Source organism: Bombina bombina, chromosome 3 (genome assembly GCF_027579735.1).
Source record: "Bombina bombina isolate aBomBom1 chromosome 3, aBomBom1.pri, whole genome shotgun sequence".
Taxonomy (NCBI): Eukaryota; Metazoa; Chordata; class Amphibia; order Anura; family Bombinatoridae; genus Bombina; species Bombina bombina.
The window spans coordinates 147186186-147202343 of NC_069501.1; the positions used below are offsets into that span (position 1 = coordinate 147186186).

The following is a 16158-nucleotide window of genomic DNA, read 5'->3' on the forward strand; positions in this document are numbered from 1 at the left end:
GAATTTATGAAATAAAAATGTTGGGTTTAATGTCCCTTTAAGAACTGTTTCGGCTAGTGCTCTAGCAACACTGGCTGAGCTTTTGGTAAATGTTGAGGTTGGCGAGTGACAGGATACTAATATAATAATATAAAAGTGCACACGCACCATTATTTTCTTAGTGGGGGCATTTAATACTATATTTCTGTTTTTTGTTTCTGTGAAAAGGATGTGTGAATGAATATGTGTATTCTGTGTAGTGTGTGAAGTTGTGTGTTTAAATATGTGTATGCTGTGTTTTGTGTGTGTACATGTATGTGTATATGTTGTGCAGTGTGTTTACAAATATATGTGTATGCTGTGTAGTGTGTGTCAATGTGTGTATGTGTGTATGTGTGTTTGTATATGTCTATGCTGTGTAGTTTTTGTGAATGTGTGTATGTATATGTGTATTCTATGCAGTGTGTGTGAATGTGTGTGTGTACATGTGTTTTTATGTAGGCTGTGTAGTACATGTGAATGTGTGTTTGTATATGTGTATTGTGTGTGTGTGTGTGTGTGTGTGTGTGAATGTGTGTATCTATATGCTGTGTAGTGTGTGTGAATGTGTGTATGTATATGCTGTGTAGTGTGTGTGAATATGTGTGTGTACATGTATATGTGTATGCTGTGTAGTATGTGTGTGTGAATGTGTGTATGCGTGTTTGTATATGTGTATGCTGTGTAGTGTGTGTGTAAATGTGTGTATGCGTGTTTGTATATGTGTATGCTGTGTAGTGCATGTGAATGTGTGTATGTGTGTTTGTATATGTGTAAGCTGTGTTGTGTGTGTGTGTGTGTGTGTGAATGTGTGTATGTATATGCTGTGTAGTGTGTGTAAATATGTGTGTGTGTACATGTATATGTGTATGCTGTGTAGCATGTGTGAATGTGTGTATGCATTTTTCTATATGTGTATGCTGTGTAGTGTGTGTGTGAATGTGTGTATGTGTGTTTGTATATGTGTATGCTGTGTAGTGCATGTGAATGTGTGTATGCATATGTGTATGCTATGCAGTGTGTGTGAATGTGAGTATGTATATGTGTATGCTATGCAGTGTGTGTGAATGTGAGTATGTATATGTGTATGCTGTGTAGTGTGTGTGAATGTGAGTATGTATATGTGTATGCTATGCAGTGTGTGTGAATGTGAGTATGTATATGTGTATGCTGTGTAGTGTGTGTGAATGTGAGTATGTATATGTGTATGCTATGCAGTGTGTGTGAATGTGAGTATGTATATGTGTATGCTAAATAGTGTGTGTGAATGTGCGAATGTATATGTGTATGCTATGCAGTGTGTGTGAATGTGAGTATGTATATGTGTATGCTGTGTAGTGTATGTGAATGTGCGTATGTATATGTGTATGCTATGCAGTGTGTGTGAATGTGAGTATGTATATGCGTATGCTATGCAGTGTGTGTGAATGTGAGTATGTATATGTGTATGCTATGCAGTGTGTGTGAATGTGAGTATGTATATGTGTATGCTATGCAGTGTGTGTGAATGTGAGTATGTATATGTGTATGCTGTGTAGTGTGTGTGAATGTGAGTATGTATATGTGTATGCTATGCAGTGTGTGTGAATGTGAGTATGTATATGTGTATGCTGTGTAGTGTGTGTGAATGGCGTATATATATATGTATGCTATGCAGTGTGTGTGAATGTGAGTATGTATATGTGTATGCTATACAGTGTGTGTGAATGTGAGTATGTATATGTGTATGCTGTGTAGTGTGTGTGAATGTGAGTATGTATATGTGTATGCTGTGTAGTGTGTGTGAATGTGAGTATGTATATGTGTATGCTATGCAGTGTGTGTGAATGTGAGTATGTATATGTGTATGCTGTGTAGTGTGTGTGAATGTGAGTATGTATATGTGTATGCTGTGTAGTGTGTGTGAATGTGCGTATGTATATATGTATGCTATGCAGTGTGTGTGAATGTGAGTATGTATATGTATATGCTGTGTAGTGTGTGTGAATGTGAGTATGTATATGTGTATGCTATGCAGTGTGTGTGAATGTGAGTATGTATATGTGTATGATGATATGCAGTGTGTGTGAATGTGAGTATGTATATGTGTATGATGATATGCAGTGTGTGTGAATGTGAGTATGTATATGTGTATGCTATGCAGTGTGTGTGAATGTGAGTATGTATATATGTATGCTATGCAGTGTGTGTGAATGTGAGTATGTATATATGTATGATGATATGCAGTGTGTGTGAATGTGTGTTTACATGTATGTGTGTGGTCATGGTTAGATGGACCATAATTGGGGCAGGTCCACGTTGCAATAAGATAATCCTCCACATTGCGCCTCTTAATGTTGGGCTCTGGATCCGTCTCTGGTAAGGCTTGTCAGCTCACTGCTGAAAACATTCCTATTAGTAACAGGCAAGCAACAAGAAGCCAATTAATAACAGCTGAGAACAGTTAGAGGACTATATAAAGGGATATAGCAAGACAGTGGGAAAGTTGTCTTGGGTAACCTGCGTTTAAATGTCTAATGCTTCAGTAAAGAAACTTGTAGGATTATAGAAGTTGTGTTTTTGTTTGTTCTAAAGCATATGACTCTGTATATGTACTGTTTTTGTTTGTTCTAAAGCATATGACTCTGTATATGTACTGTTTTGTTTGTTTGCTTTTCTGCAAACCCTTGAACTGCTAACTGAAAGTAAAGACTCTTATTTAAAATTGAAAACTTGTTTTTTCATTATCCTATTTGTGCTTAGTATTCCCTGACAAGTTCTACTCCATTACAGGGTGTTAGTTTTTTTTTCTCCAATGTGTGTGCCTCATTAAAGTCTATGGGAGAATACATTAACACAATTGGAATATTTGAAGTTAAATTCTTTACAAGCTCCAGGTTTTTGTTCTCACGCTAATGCAAGATGCGTGCAAAAAGTGTAATGCAAGATGCGTGCAAAAAGTGTAATGCAAGATGCGTGCAAAAAGTTTACTTCTAGCGAAGTTAAAGCACAAGTGGTAGCACAAAATAGTGCTCCACTCGTAAACTAGCTCAATATCCATGCCTAATTCCCATGCCTGTCCATTGAACACTCTGATTCTGTCTACATCTTGTCACATCCCCATACCCAGGTTTTACAAGAATTAGCGAATGAGTACAGCACCTGTTAGTACCTTTTAGCAAATGTCAGTTCTGTTTGATGCCCGTGGAGAAAGGTTTACTGCCACCCTCACAGCAATGTAGAAGAATAATATCCACAGCACCAATTTAGGTAAAAGAAAAAACCTTTATTTTCACATTACATGCAACGTTTCGGCCTTTATGGCCTTAATCATGCATGATTAAGGCCATAAAGGCCGAAACGTCGCATGTAATGTGAAAATAAAGGTTTTTTCTTTTCCCTAAATTGGTGCTGTGGATACTATTCTTCTACATCCCCAGGTTTTAGTCTTTGATATATACCAAAATGTGCTCAAAACTTCCAAATGATAGCATGTAATAAGAAATGTTATTTCAAACTAAAATGTGTTATATTAATTAAATAAAACCATGTTTCTATGCAAAAATTCATTTTTTTTATTGGATAATTTACTGATGGAACCTAGACCCAGGAAAGTCTAGTAATTATATATATATATTGTCCTCAATTAATCAAATTGTTCTCATCTTTTCCAATATACTTATGCAATAAATTTTAAACAAAGGACCCATGTTCTAAGCTGGGTGTGGACAAGGTTCCTGGCTTAGGAATCTGTTTCCCGGCTTCACAGCAAACATTGTACATCCAATGCCCAAATATATCATTATGCACCCACACTTGAATGTGTAATGCAGCACTTTCAATCCCCCCAAATAAATGTTTTCTGTTTGATTTATATCTTCCAACTCAGAGGTGGTGAAGAGGGTTAGAAGCAGTGGTTTGGGGACCAATCCTTCTTAAATTGCAGAAAGAAGGCTTGCATGTGCATGCCTACCCAACAAGGGCTCAAAATCATTTGCTGCTTAATACATTGAACCCAATGTATTTGTTGTGGCAAAAACACATTGGGTTCTATTTATTAAGCCACTAGAGCAGCTTCAGAACCCCAGCATTTCAGGCTTACGCAAGCAAGCCTGCAACAATAGTAAGGTAGCTGCAGTCTTAAGACAATGAGGCCGAATTATCAAATGTCTGTCGGACCTGATCCGACAGTGCGGATCAGGTCCGACAGACATCGCTGAATGCGGAGAGCAATACGCTCTTCGTATTCAGCATTGCACCGGCAGCTCACAAGAGCTGCTGATGCAACGCTGCCCCCTGCAGACTCACGGCCAATGGGCAGGGAGGTGTCAATCAACCCGATCGTACTCGATCGGGTTGAATTGTGGCGATTTTTTGTCCGCCTCATCAGAGCAGACGGACAGGGTTATGAAGCAGCAGTCTTTAGACCGCTGCCCCATAACTTGTGTTTCTGGCTTGTGCTTCTGAAGACTCGCCAGAAACACGGGCCCTCAAGCTCCATTCGGAGCTTGATAAATGGGCCTCTAATGCTGTAACTTATAACTCCGCTACCTAAAGTGTGGCAGATTGCAATCATTCCAATCTAATCTGATCTGATCTGGGTGATATATATATATATATATATATATATACAGTGCCTTTACATAGAGGTCAATGGGTGACTGTGTTTTATCTATAAATGTATATGTATATGCTTTTAAACAATATTTATGTGTTAATATGTGTATATACACATATAAACACATAAATATATATATATATATATATATATGTATATAAGCATATACAAATATATTTATTTATTGCTGCCCAATGCTGTGCGAAATGCCCCTGTGCTGCGCTAGGTTGTTTGCCATGGCTGCCGGCATGAAAACGAGGCTCCATTGAAGTCTATTTATGTGTGCTCTCGTGAGTGCTTGGCTTGCATTTGCATTGTGCTGTACTTGTATTGAGGGGAGCGCAACTATTGCGCTCGCGTAAGCACAATTTTGTGCTTCAATCGTAATCTAGCCCTTAATGTCCTTTTTATTTTACATTTTATAATGATTAGACTGATGATGTGGCTGCTTCTTGAAACTAAAATGCTAATGGAATTTAAATAAATAAATGTTTACATAAGAAAAATATAAAAATAGATTTCTGTTTTTCAACAGATTACATACAACCTATATGCTTACCAGAGAATGATCAAGTTTTCTCACCAGGAATTAACTGCTCTATTGCTGGATGGGGGAGAACACAAAGTCAAGGTAAACATGTTTAAATGTTTGAACATATTAAATCTTTGGTCAATGATTACACATGTGTATAGGTATATAAAACTATGATTTGTTCTGTCAATGTGATGTATATTATATTCAATGTACCATAATTACTTATGATGATTAAATATCAGGATGGTTGTAAATATTTTTTTCTACCCTTTGGTCTGGTAACTGCAAAGAAACTCTCCAAACATATTTGGTCCTCTTTCTACATCTCATTGTCTACAGAACAGCAGATACATTCTTGGTTTCAGCTGTCTGTTATTAAGAAATTTAAAACTTACACTCTGTTATCCTTGCAAAAAATGAACTTTCTGTGGATTAATTAAGAGTTAATAGGTATGGTGGAAAAGTTATTTTTTTTTTAGTTGTAGTAAGAGGGAACATCGTTTTATAAGATTTGAATTGATTTATTTGAATTTGATTGAAAAAACTAGCATGTTAGCTAGAGTGAGAGCTTAAACTCTTGTATAAATGTAGATTGGTGAAGTAAAGTATAGAAGAAGGTTGATTGCTGAATTCTGTTTTTATGCATCTATTTAAGCATAAATTATATATCACTAGTAATCCCAGGGAGTACTTGGAGAGGCTAAGCACCATCATTCAAGATTGTAGAGTTCCTAACATTGAAACTTGTCAGCTGTAATAATTAACACTCAGCCAGATTACGAGTTTTGCGTTATGGCTGGCTCGCTAATAACTTGCAAGTTATTTCCACCGCTCACCTTTAATAGAGCTGCTATTACAGGTTTGTAAAAAAACAGCAATATGGCTGCGTTGAGCTCCATACCGCACACAAATACCAGAGCTGCTTTGAGCTGCTGTTACTTGCTTGTGCACAATTTCTCCATAGACATCAATGCAATCAACACCTGCAATCGCGGAGCGTAAAGCTCTGTAACGCAGCCCCATTGATGTCTATGGGGAAAGAAAATGTATGTTTAAACCTAACACCCTAACATAAACCCGAGTCTAAACACCCCTAATCTGCTGCCCCTAACATTACCGCCACCTACATTACACTTATTAACCCCTAATCTGCCGCCCCCAATGTCACCGCCACCTACATAAATTTATAAACCCCTAATCTGCTGCCCCCAATGTCGCCGCCACCTACCTACACTTATTAACCCCTAATCTGCCGCCCCCAATGTCGCCGCCACCTCCATACATTTATTAACCCCTAATCTGCTGTCCCTGACATCACCACAACCTAAATTACTGTTATTAACCCCTAATCTGCTGCCCCAAAAATGTCTACCCCTAACGTAACCCTAACCCTAACCCTAACACCCACTAACTTTAACCTAATTAAAATAATTCCAAATACAAATTACAATTAATACTTAAATTATCCCTATTTAAAACTAAATAAATACTTACCTGTAAAATAAAACCTAAACTAGCTACAATATAACTACACTAATAGTTATATTGTATCTAGCTTATGTTTTATTTTTATTTCACAGGTAAAGTTTGTATTTATTTTAACTAGGTTGACTAGTTAGTAAATAGTTAATATTTTTTAATAAAACCCACCCAATAAACCCTTAAAAAAACTAACACAAACCCCCGAAGATCCACTTACAGTTTTGGAAGACCAGACATCCATCCTCATCCAGCCGAGAGAAGTATTCATCCAAGCGGCAAGAAGTCATCCTCCAGACAGGCTTCATCCAGATGGCATCTTCTATCTTCATCCTTCCAACGCGGAGCGGCTCCATCTTCAAGACATCCGGCGCGGAGCATCCTCTTCAAATAGTCCCAGCCGTACACTGAAGGTTCCCTTTAAGGGACGTCATCCAAGATGGCGTCCTTTGAATTCCGATTGGCTGATAGAATTCTATTAGCCAATAGAAATTAAAGGGTAAAAAAATCCTATTGGCTGATGCAATCAGCCAATAGGATTAAGCTTGCATTCTATTGGCTGATTGGAACAGCCAATAGAATGCAAGCTCAATCCCATTGGCTGATTGGGTCAGCCAATAGGATTGAAGGGGGCAGCAGATTTGGGTTTAATAATATTTAACTAGTGTTTGCGCTGTGGGAGTGTGGCGGTTTAGGGGTTAATATGTTTATTATAGTGGTGGCAATGATCAAAGCTGCAGATTAGTGGTTAATAATTTTATTTTAGTGTTTGCGATGCGAGAGGGCTTTTTTAACACTTTAGTTATGAGTTTTATGGTACAGCTTTGTAGTGTAAAACTCATAACTACTGACTTTCAGGTGGCGGTACAGATCTTGTAGTTATTGGCTGTACCGCTCACTTTTTGGCCGAACATGCAAACCCGTAATACCAGCGCTATGGAAGTCCCATTGAAAAAGGTCTTTTTGAAAGGTGCGGTAGTTACCGCGTGTGACGGCCAAAAAGGTGTGTGGTACACCTATACCTACAAGACTCGTAATAGCAGCTGTAGTGAAAAAGCAGCGTTATGAGCCATAACGCAAAACTCATAATCTAGCTGACTGAAGTCTTTTTGTTACATATTCAGTGCTCTAGAACAAATAAATAGGTGAAAGATGAATAAAGGGAATACAAATAAATAAACTTTTTAGCACCCTGAAATTTGATGGTCTAGCACCACCCCTGGTAACTACAGATCTTTATGTTTTTGCTTTGTTTGGTTTTGTTTTGTTTTTTTGATGTTGCTATCAATTATTAACATTTATAACTGGAATATGACACAGACCTAAGTGTCAATTAAAGTTAGTGCAATTGTTTATTGTAATGACACAAGAAACAAGGGCACCACATGTGGGCTAGTCAGCTGGGCGGCTGAAAAGTCCCAGCCTGCGCATATAGCACTTAGAGGTGCACTTTTAAAGTGAGTTTTACTCTTTTCAGTACTGTGAAGATTATATTAAGACTGTGCAAGGCTATGTTTCTTGTGTTATTTCAGTGATTTATGATTAAGGTGGGTAGCCTGGGCATCATATCTACTTAGAAGATCACAGCTGAAGACTATTATTAGTATTATTCTTTATTTATAAAGCGCCAACAAATTCTGCAGTGCTGCCCAAGGATACAAAGATAAAAGTACAACGGAGAAACAATACAATAAAAGACAAAATTTTACAGACAAATACAGGGGGAATTGAGGGCCCTATTCCCGTGGGAACTTACAATCTAGATGGATAGGAGGATGGGAAACGGGAGGTGGGGACTGCAAAGGTAAGAATGATATTAGTGAGGAGATAGATGAGGACATTTATTTGTTACTTAGTCGGGTGATAAGTGTCCCTGAACAAAAAGGTCTTTAGGGAACGTTTAAAGGAGGACAGGTTAGGGGAAAGTCTGACAGCTCGAGGAAGTGTGTTCCAGAGGGTAGTGTCGCATGAGAGAAGTCCTGTAGTCGAGCATGGGAGGAGGTGATGGTAGAGGATGAAAAGAGCAGGTCATTGTTGGATCTTAGAGGGCGGGCTGGAGTACATTTGTTGATGAGTGAGGACAGGTAGGATGGGCCAGCATTGGTGAGGGCTTGGTAGGTCAGTGTGAGAATTTTGCATTTTACTCTGCTGTGAATGGGGAGTCAGTGAAGGGACTCACAGAGAGGTGCAGCAGAAAGAGAGCGTCAGGAGTGGTGGATAAGCCTGGCAGAAGCATTTAGGATAGATTGAAGGAAGAGAGGCGGGAGAGAGGGAGGCCACTTAGTAGGTTATTACAGTAGTCAAGTCGGGAAATTACCAGGGAGTGGATTAGCTGTTATAATTTAAACTATAATTGGGACTTTTAATAATTTTATTATTATTGTTGGCAAAGCTCCCCCTATTATTGCACACCTAGGTTCTGGTGGTATATATTTTCTTTTCTTATCGATTGTTTATTGTATTGGAAAGGGTTAACCATTTTATTGACTAGATTACGAGTTGTGCGTTAGGCTGAAAAAGCAGCGTTAACAGTTCCTAACGCTGCTTTTTCCCTACCGCTGGTATTACGAGTCTTTCAGGTTTAGGGGCACCGCACACTTATTTGGCCTTACCGCAAAACGACTTACGTAAACTTCATAAACCCTTTTTTCTATGGGACTTCCATAGTGCTGGTATTACGAGTCTGTCCTGGGAGGCCAAAAAGTGAGCGGTACACCCTCTACCTCCAAGATCCGTAACGCATTTTAAAGTCAGTAGTTAAGAGTTTTATGGTACAATGTAGCATAAAACTCATAACTAAAGTGCTAAAAAGTGCACTAACACCCATAAACTGCCTATTAACCCCTAAACTGAGGCCCTCCCGCATCGCAAACACTAAAATAAACATTTTAACCCCTAATCTGCCGCTCCGGACATCGCCACCACTATTATTGACCTCTAAACAGCCTCACTCCATCCTCGCAAACTCTAGTTAAATATTATTAACATCGCCGCCACCTACATTATACTTATTAACCCCTAATCTGACACTCCGGGCATCGCCGCCACCAACATTATACTTACTAACTCCTAATCTGCTGCCCCCAACATCGCAGACACCTACATTATTTTTATTAACGCCTAATCTGCTGCCCCCAACGCCGCCACCGCCACTATTCTAAATTTATTAACCCCTAAACCTAAGTCTTACCCTAACCCTAACACCCCCTAACTTAAATATAATTTAAATAAATCTAAAGAAAATTACTATCATTAACTAAATTATTCCTATTTAAAACTAAATACTTACTTATAAAATAAACCCTAAAATACCCTAAAATAGCTAATAGTTACATTTTATCTAGCTTAGGGATTATTTTTATTTTGCAGGCAAGTTTGTATTTATTTTAACTAGGTAGAATAGTTATTAAATAGTTATTAACTATTTAATAACTACCTAGCTAAAATAAATTCAAATTGACCTGTAAAATAAAACCTAACCTAAGTTACACTAACACCTAACACTACACTACAATTAAATAAATTAACTAAATTAAAAACAATTAAAAAAAATAAATTAAATAAGCTAAATCACAAAAAAACCCCACTAAATTAGAGAAAATAAAAAACAAATTACAGATCTTTAAACTAATTACACCTAATCTAATCGACTTACTGTTCTGAAGACCGGACATCCATCCTCAAGGAAGCAGCAGAAGTCTTCATCCAACCGGGCCAAAGTCCTCAACGAAGCCTGGAGAAGTCTTCATAAAAGCCGGGTGAAGTGGTCCTCCAGACGGGCAGAAGTCTTCATCCAGATGGCATCTTCTATCTTCATCCATCCGACACGGAGCGGCTCCATCTTCAAGACATTTGATGTGGAGCATCCTCTTCATCCGGAGTCTTCTTACTTAATGACTGTTCCTTTAAGTGGCGTCATCCAAGATGGCGTCCCTTAGATTCCGATTGGCTAATAGAATCAGCCAATCGGAATTAAGGTAGAAAAAATCCTATTAGCTGATCCAATCAGCCAATAGGATTGAGCTTGCATTCTATTGGCTGATTGGAACAGCCAATAGAATGCCAGTTCAATCCCATTGGCTGATTGGATCAGCCAATAGGATTGAAGTTCATTTTTAGGTTAGGGCTTTGGGCCGCAAAAGAGCTAACTGCCCTTTTAAGGGCAATGCCCATCCAAATGCCCTTTTCAGGGAAATGGGGAGCTTAGGTTTTTTTTAGTTAGGTTTTTATTTGAGGGTTTGTTGTGTGGGTGGTGGGTTTTACTGTTGGGGGTGTTTGTATTTTTTATTTTTATAGGTAAAAGAGCTGATTACTTTGGGGCAATGCCCCGCAAAAGGCCCTTTTAAGGACTATTGATAGTTTAGTTTAGGCTAGGGTTTTTAATTATTTTGGGGGGGGTCTTTTTTATTTTGATAGGGCTATTTGATTAGGTGTAATTAGTTTAAAGATCTGTTATTTGTTTTTTTATTTTCTGTGATTTAGTGTTTGTTTTTCTTTGTGATATAGCTAATTTAATTTAATTTATTGTTTTTAATTTAGTTAATTTATTTAATTGTGGTGTAGTGTTAGGTGTTAGTGTAACTTAGGTTAGGTTTTATTTTACAGGTAATTTTGTATTTATTTTAGCTAGATAGTTATTAAATAGTTAATAACTATTTAATAACTATTTTAACTAGTTAAAATAAATACAAACTTGCCTGTAAAATAAAAAATAAAATCTAAGCTAGCTACAATGAAACTATTAGTTATATTGTAGCTATCTTAGGGTTTATTTTACAGGTAAGTATTTAGTTTTATACAGGAATAATTTATTTAATGATAGTAATTTTCTTTAGATTTATTTAAATTATATTTAAGTTAGGGGTTGTTAGGGTTAGACTTAGGTTTAGGGGGTTAATACATTTAGTATAGTGGCGGCAACATTGGGGGCAGCAGATTAGGGGTTAATAAATGTAGGTAGGGGACGTTGATGTTAGGGACGGCAGATTAGGGGTTAATAATATTTAACTAATGTTTGTGTGGCGGGAGTGCGGGTGTTAGCGATGTCAGGGTGGCAGATTAGGGGTTAATAAGTGTAAGATTAGGGGTGTTTAGACTCGGGGTTCATGTTATGGTGTTAGGTGTAAACATAAAATGTGTTTCCCCATAGGAATCAATGGGGCTGAGTTACTGAGTTTTACGCTGCTTTTTGGCAGGTGTTAGACTTTTTCTCAGCCGGCTCTCCACATTGATTCCTATGGGGAAATCGTGTACAAGCACGTACAACCAGCTCACTTAAGCAGCGCTGGTATTGAAGTGCAGTAAGGAGCACAATTTTGCTTAACGCTCACTTCTTGCCTTTTAACGCCGGGTGTGTAAAAACCCGTAATACCAGCGCTGCAGGTGAGTGGTGAGAAAAAACTGCTCGTTAGCACCGCACAGCCTCTAACGCAAAACTCATAATATGGCCGACTATGAATAACAATCATTAACATAGCCTTAAATATATAATTGCAGCTAGAGCATATACAAATGTACAATATCCCCCTTTTTCTGCATTGAATATATTTTTATAGGTTTACTATAATCTCAAAATATGCTATAGGCGTGTTCCTTTAAATTGTATTTATTGTAAGCTTATCAGCTAGACATTGTTGCTGTGAAAGAAAAAAATCTTAGGAATTCTATTGCAAATGATGAAGTACATTTTACTCAGTATGTATCAAAAATGAGTAATCAAAAAACTGCCAAACTGATCTAAACTCCTGCTAGGCTTTTGCTATGTGCACATCCTGTGATGCAAATTACAGAATAGGTAAGCAGGAGGTGTCTGCATTGCACCATGTCTGTATACATTTTCTTCAATTTGTTTTCACTGATTATGACAACAAAATCTCTACTCAATAAGAAAAAGGAGCCAGTAACAATATCATCAACCCTTAGCAATCTACTTTATTACGCTATATTTTTAAATCAAAATGTGTATGAGGAAATCATTTTAATAACCCAATAAACTTGAACTGTTTATTACATCCATGGTAATAAAATGCTAGTAATTACTGACCTGCTTTGCAATCAGGACTCCAATTTAAAACACAACCACTGGGAAAATGCTGATTCATTAGACATGATGTATAAAAATGACAGCTTGAAATTGTTATCTTCAAAGGTTGCAGTGATACATACATTAAAGCTTTGCTTGCACGTTAGGTTTTAGCGCACATGAAGAATTGCTTACCTCACTGCACATTATTGAAATATTAAACATTAAAAAATAATAATTATTATTATTATAGATACTGTACAAAATACACACACACACACACACACACACACACATATATATATATATATATATATATATATATATATATATATATATATATATATATATATATATATATATAGGAAGAAAAAACAAATGCAGGCGGCTTCTCCAATTCCAAAACTTGATTTATTGTTTGTTAAAAATCCATGTTGTACATGATCATCAGAAATTCACAGAGCATACTTGAAAACGGCTGCTGCTATATATATATATATATATATATATATATATATATATATATATTGTGTTGCTTGGGTGTTTCTTGATCTGCGCTGTGTACGTTGCAAATGGTTATTTTGCTCTAATTAGTTCCTCCTGATATATTTCATTGGCAGCTAGTTTCTGAATATTCCACTATCATCAAATGGAATGTGAAGGAAAAAGGTATGGAGTTGAGTTTCAGAGTTCACCGCACATAGAATGGAGAAAAACAAAAACAAAACCAAATTATGGTGCAGTATGTCTAGGCTGACCATACGTCCCGTTTTGAAAGGGACAGTACCGTTATTTTATGTTTTTTTCCCTGTCCCGTTGTTTCTTTATTAATAGTCATTTTGTCCCGTTTTGAGGGTTATCAGACCGTGCGGGCAGCGCAAGTGTAATTTTTTATTGCACACACACCACTTAAATTTTTTTAAACTCCCCGCCAACGGGGAGAGCAGTTTTATAAAAAACTATTTTTTTTTTTTAACTGCAGCCGGGTTGGGGTTGGGTGGCCGTGCCCACATAATCCACAGCATGCAGTCTTAGCAGTCTATGCCGCCCGCGCTCTTCAAAATTAGGGGTGTGTAGGGGCGTGTCATTGATAGGTGCCTATAAAGAGTCAGTGACAGCAGGTCAGTACTCAGTCGTGAGCTGTCAGACTGAGCCTAGGAGGGAGACTGGTCACTGGTCAGCATGAGGGAAGTTAGATTACTAGCTAGCTCAGCTGCAGTAGTGCCAATACTTTACTAGTAACTTACACTCAGGACAGGCTCAGCACAGGGGTCGGCAGGAGTCAGACTAAAAATATCTGAAATTTAGTCAGTCATCATCTGGATCTGATGTGATGATCAATCATCTGCCTTTAGCCGCTGCCTCACCATCATCCAAATTATAGGCTGATCTGACCATCACCAGACACCAGAGAGATAATTCTTGTTGCCATCTTCTTCTTGTTTGTGTCACAGACGTGTGAAGTGAACATACAAACTAGTGTTATGGTCTGGTCTGGAAGTAGATTGATTCAACTGTCTACAGTCTATGTTCTGAACTTCAGCTTCTGCAAGAATTGTGCACAAGATAAGACCAGTGTCTGTGCCTGGCAATCAATTAAATTAAATTAATTTTCATTTATTATATCATATGCTTATTATTATAATGCTGCTGCAGTGCTGGTTGTAGTACAGACGTTATAAAATAACGATTATTATCAAGTAACTATGTAGTTCCACATTTTTATCAGTTCTTCCACCATTTACATGTGTAACAATGATTTTGGGCAACTCAGCTAAAAAAATCTACAACTACTATCCAGATATTCAAACCAAACGCAAGTTCAGAGGCTTTTACCCTTTAAAATCAGTTAATATGGGGGAATTTGCCTTGACAACATAGGATAATCTCACTTTTTTAAAGCATGTTTGTATGATAAATTAAATTAAAGCTTCAGAATCATTTCTTCTTATTATATAAGCATGTTCTTTTTGATTTTCTTTGTTTAAACAACATATTTGGCTTGGGTATCCATCTGTTTAAAAGTGACAATGAGTCTGATACAAGTTCCATAATATATATTAATATTAATGAATATTGTGTGGGGGGGCATGATGGATGTAATCTAATGGAGGGAACCTTCATCTTTAGAATGGTTATTGGATAAGTAATTTTATTTCCCTTAACAACAGTTATAATGAAAAGCATTTTATAGGGTGTCTTTATAAGTCAAAACATTTGTGCTTTATTTTTATATAGATTTGCCAATTTTCTGTGTGCATCAAATTTAAAGTAAAAATAATTTCATATACATGATACATTAGCCCATGGAGTGTGAGAAGTTTTATTATATGGTGTTGAAAGACCGAATTTTGCTGTGTAAATTTGTTTCATCAGATAAATATTCATGGTACAATCATGATGAAATACAGTCCCCCTCTAGCTCTACATCTACCTAAAAAATTTTGTATGAGTTCTTTTGTCACTGAAGGATAATTGTTGGCTCAATAGTTTAAATTCATGTCATAAAAGTTAACTTTTGTTAAAATCTTACTTTTTTTCATATAAATAAAGAATATTAACCCCGTCCCGTTTTTGACCGCTCAATGTCCCGTTTTTGTCTCACGGAAATATGGTCAGCCTAAGTATGTCAGTACTAGGCAATCAAAAACTAAACGTGAGATTTAAATGTGCTCACCTTGTTTAACCTCAAACATGTGAGGTATGTTGGAATCATGGAGGGGATGTAATCCCTATCTGTGGTAAAGATGTTTCCAGCTGGTATGCAGAAACTTTTAGCAGGTGGAAATCTTGATATCCCTGGAGTAGAAATATGTTGGTATTTCAGACAAACTTCTTCTCTCTGGAGTTAGGTAGAGACACTTTAATTCTTTTTGCTGGATTTCTTTCCTTGTTGCTGTTTATTTCTTTTCCCCTTCTTTATACTTTAAAGGCTTCTCCTCTCTGGAGTATGGTATAAACTTTATGTATGCAAACCAATTAGTGCTCAGTTTACATACTATGAGATCAATTGTGGATATTAATTGCAGCACTCATGAGATGTGTATAAATGATGCTTGCAAGGACACAAAGTGAAATTTAAAATAAAACACTTTTATTTTCCAATGTCCAATAAAAAATGATAAACAGAAATCCTCTTTGATAATAGTCCAGATCAGGGGCAGAAATAGGTGAGCAGATGAAATATAGTATATTTCTCTAAATCCAGTAGTGAGTTTTTTTCTTATCAGGGCTAATGCAAAAACAGCTAGCTGATAAAAATGAGTGATATTGTGGTATAGGATGCTCTAAGTACAGCTGAAGGTAAATTCCTTGCGGTGGTTTTGAGCTCTGAAAAGCTCACAGAGTTCAGGTGGATAAGTTGGTGTTTTTGATGGAAAACCGTGATAAATAGTTACATGAACTGCTGTAAATACAGCTAGATGATGATTCCTTGTGGTTTTTTGAGCTCTAGATAGCTCACAATAGTGACAGGGTCCGTTGCTGAAGTGTTTGAAGCTTGGTCTC

General features: G+C 37.1%; 1 protein-coding gene across 1 annotated transcript in view; it reads left to right on the plus strand.

Annotated features, from left to right (window-relative positions):
• TMPRSS15 (transmembrane serine protease 15) overlaps nt 1-16158 on the plus strand; it is an 839864-nt gene that overhangs the window by 723582 nt on the left and 100124 nt on the right. Inside the window, exon 27 of the mRNA XM_053705190.1 lies at nt 5151-5246. Coding sequence (XP_053561165.1) covers nt 5151-5246 — 96 coding nt within the window. The remainder of the gene's footprint in view (nt 1-5150; nt 5247-16158) is intronic.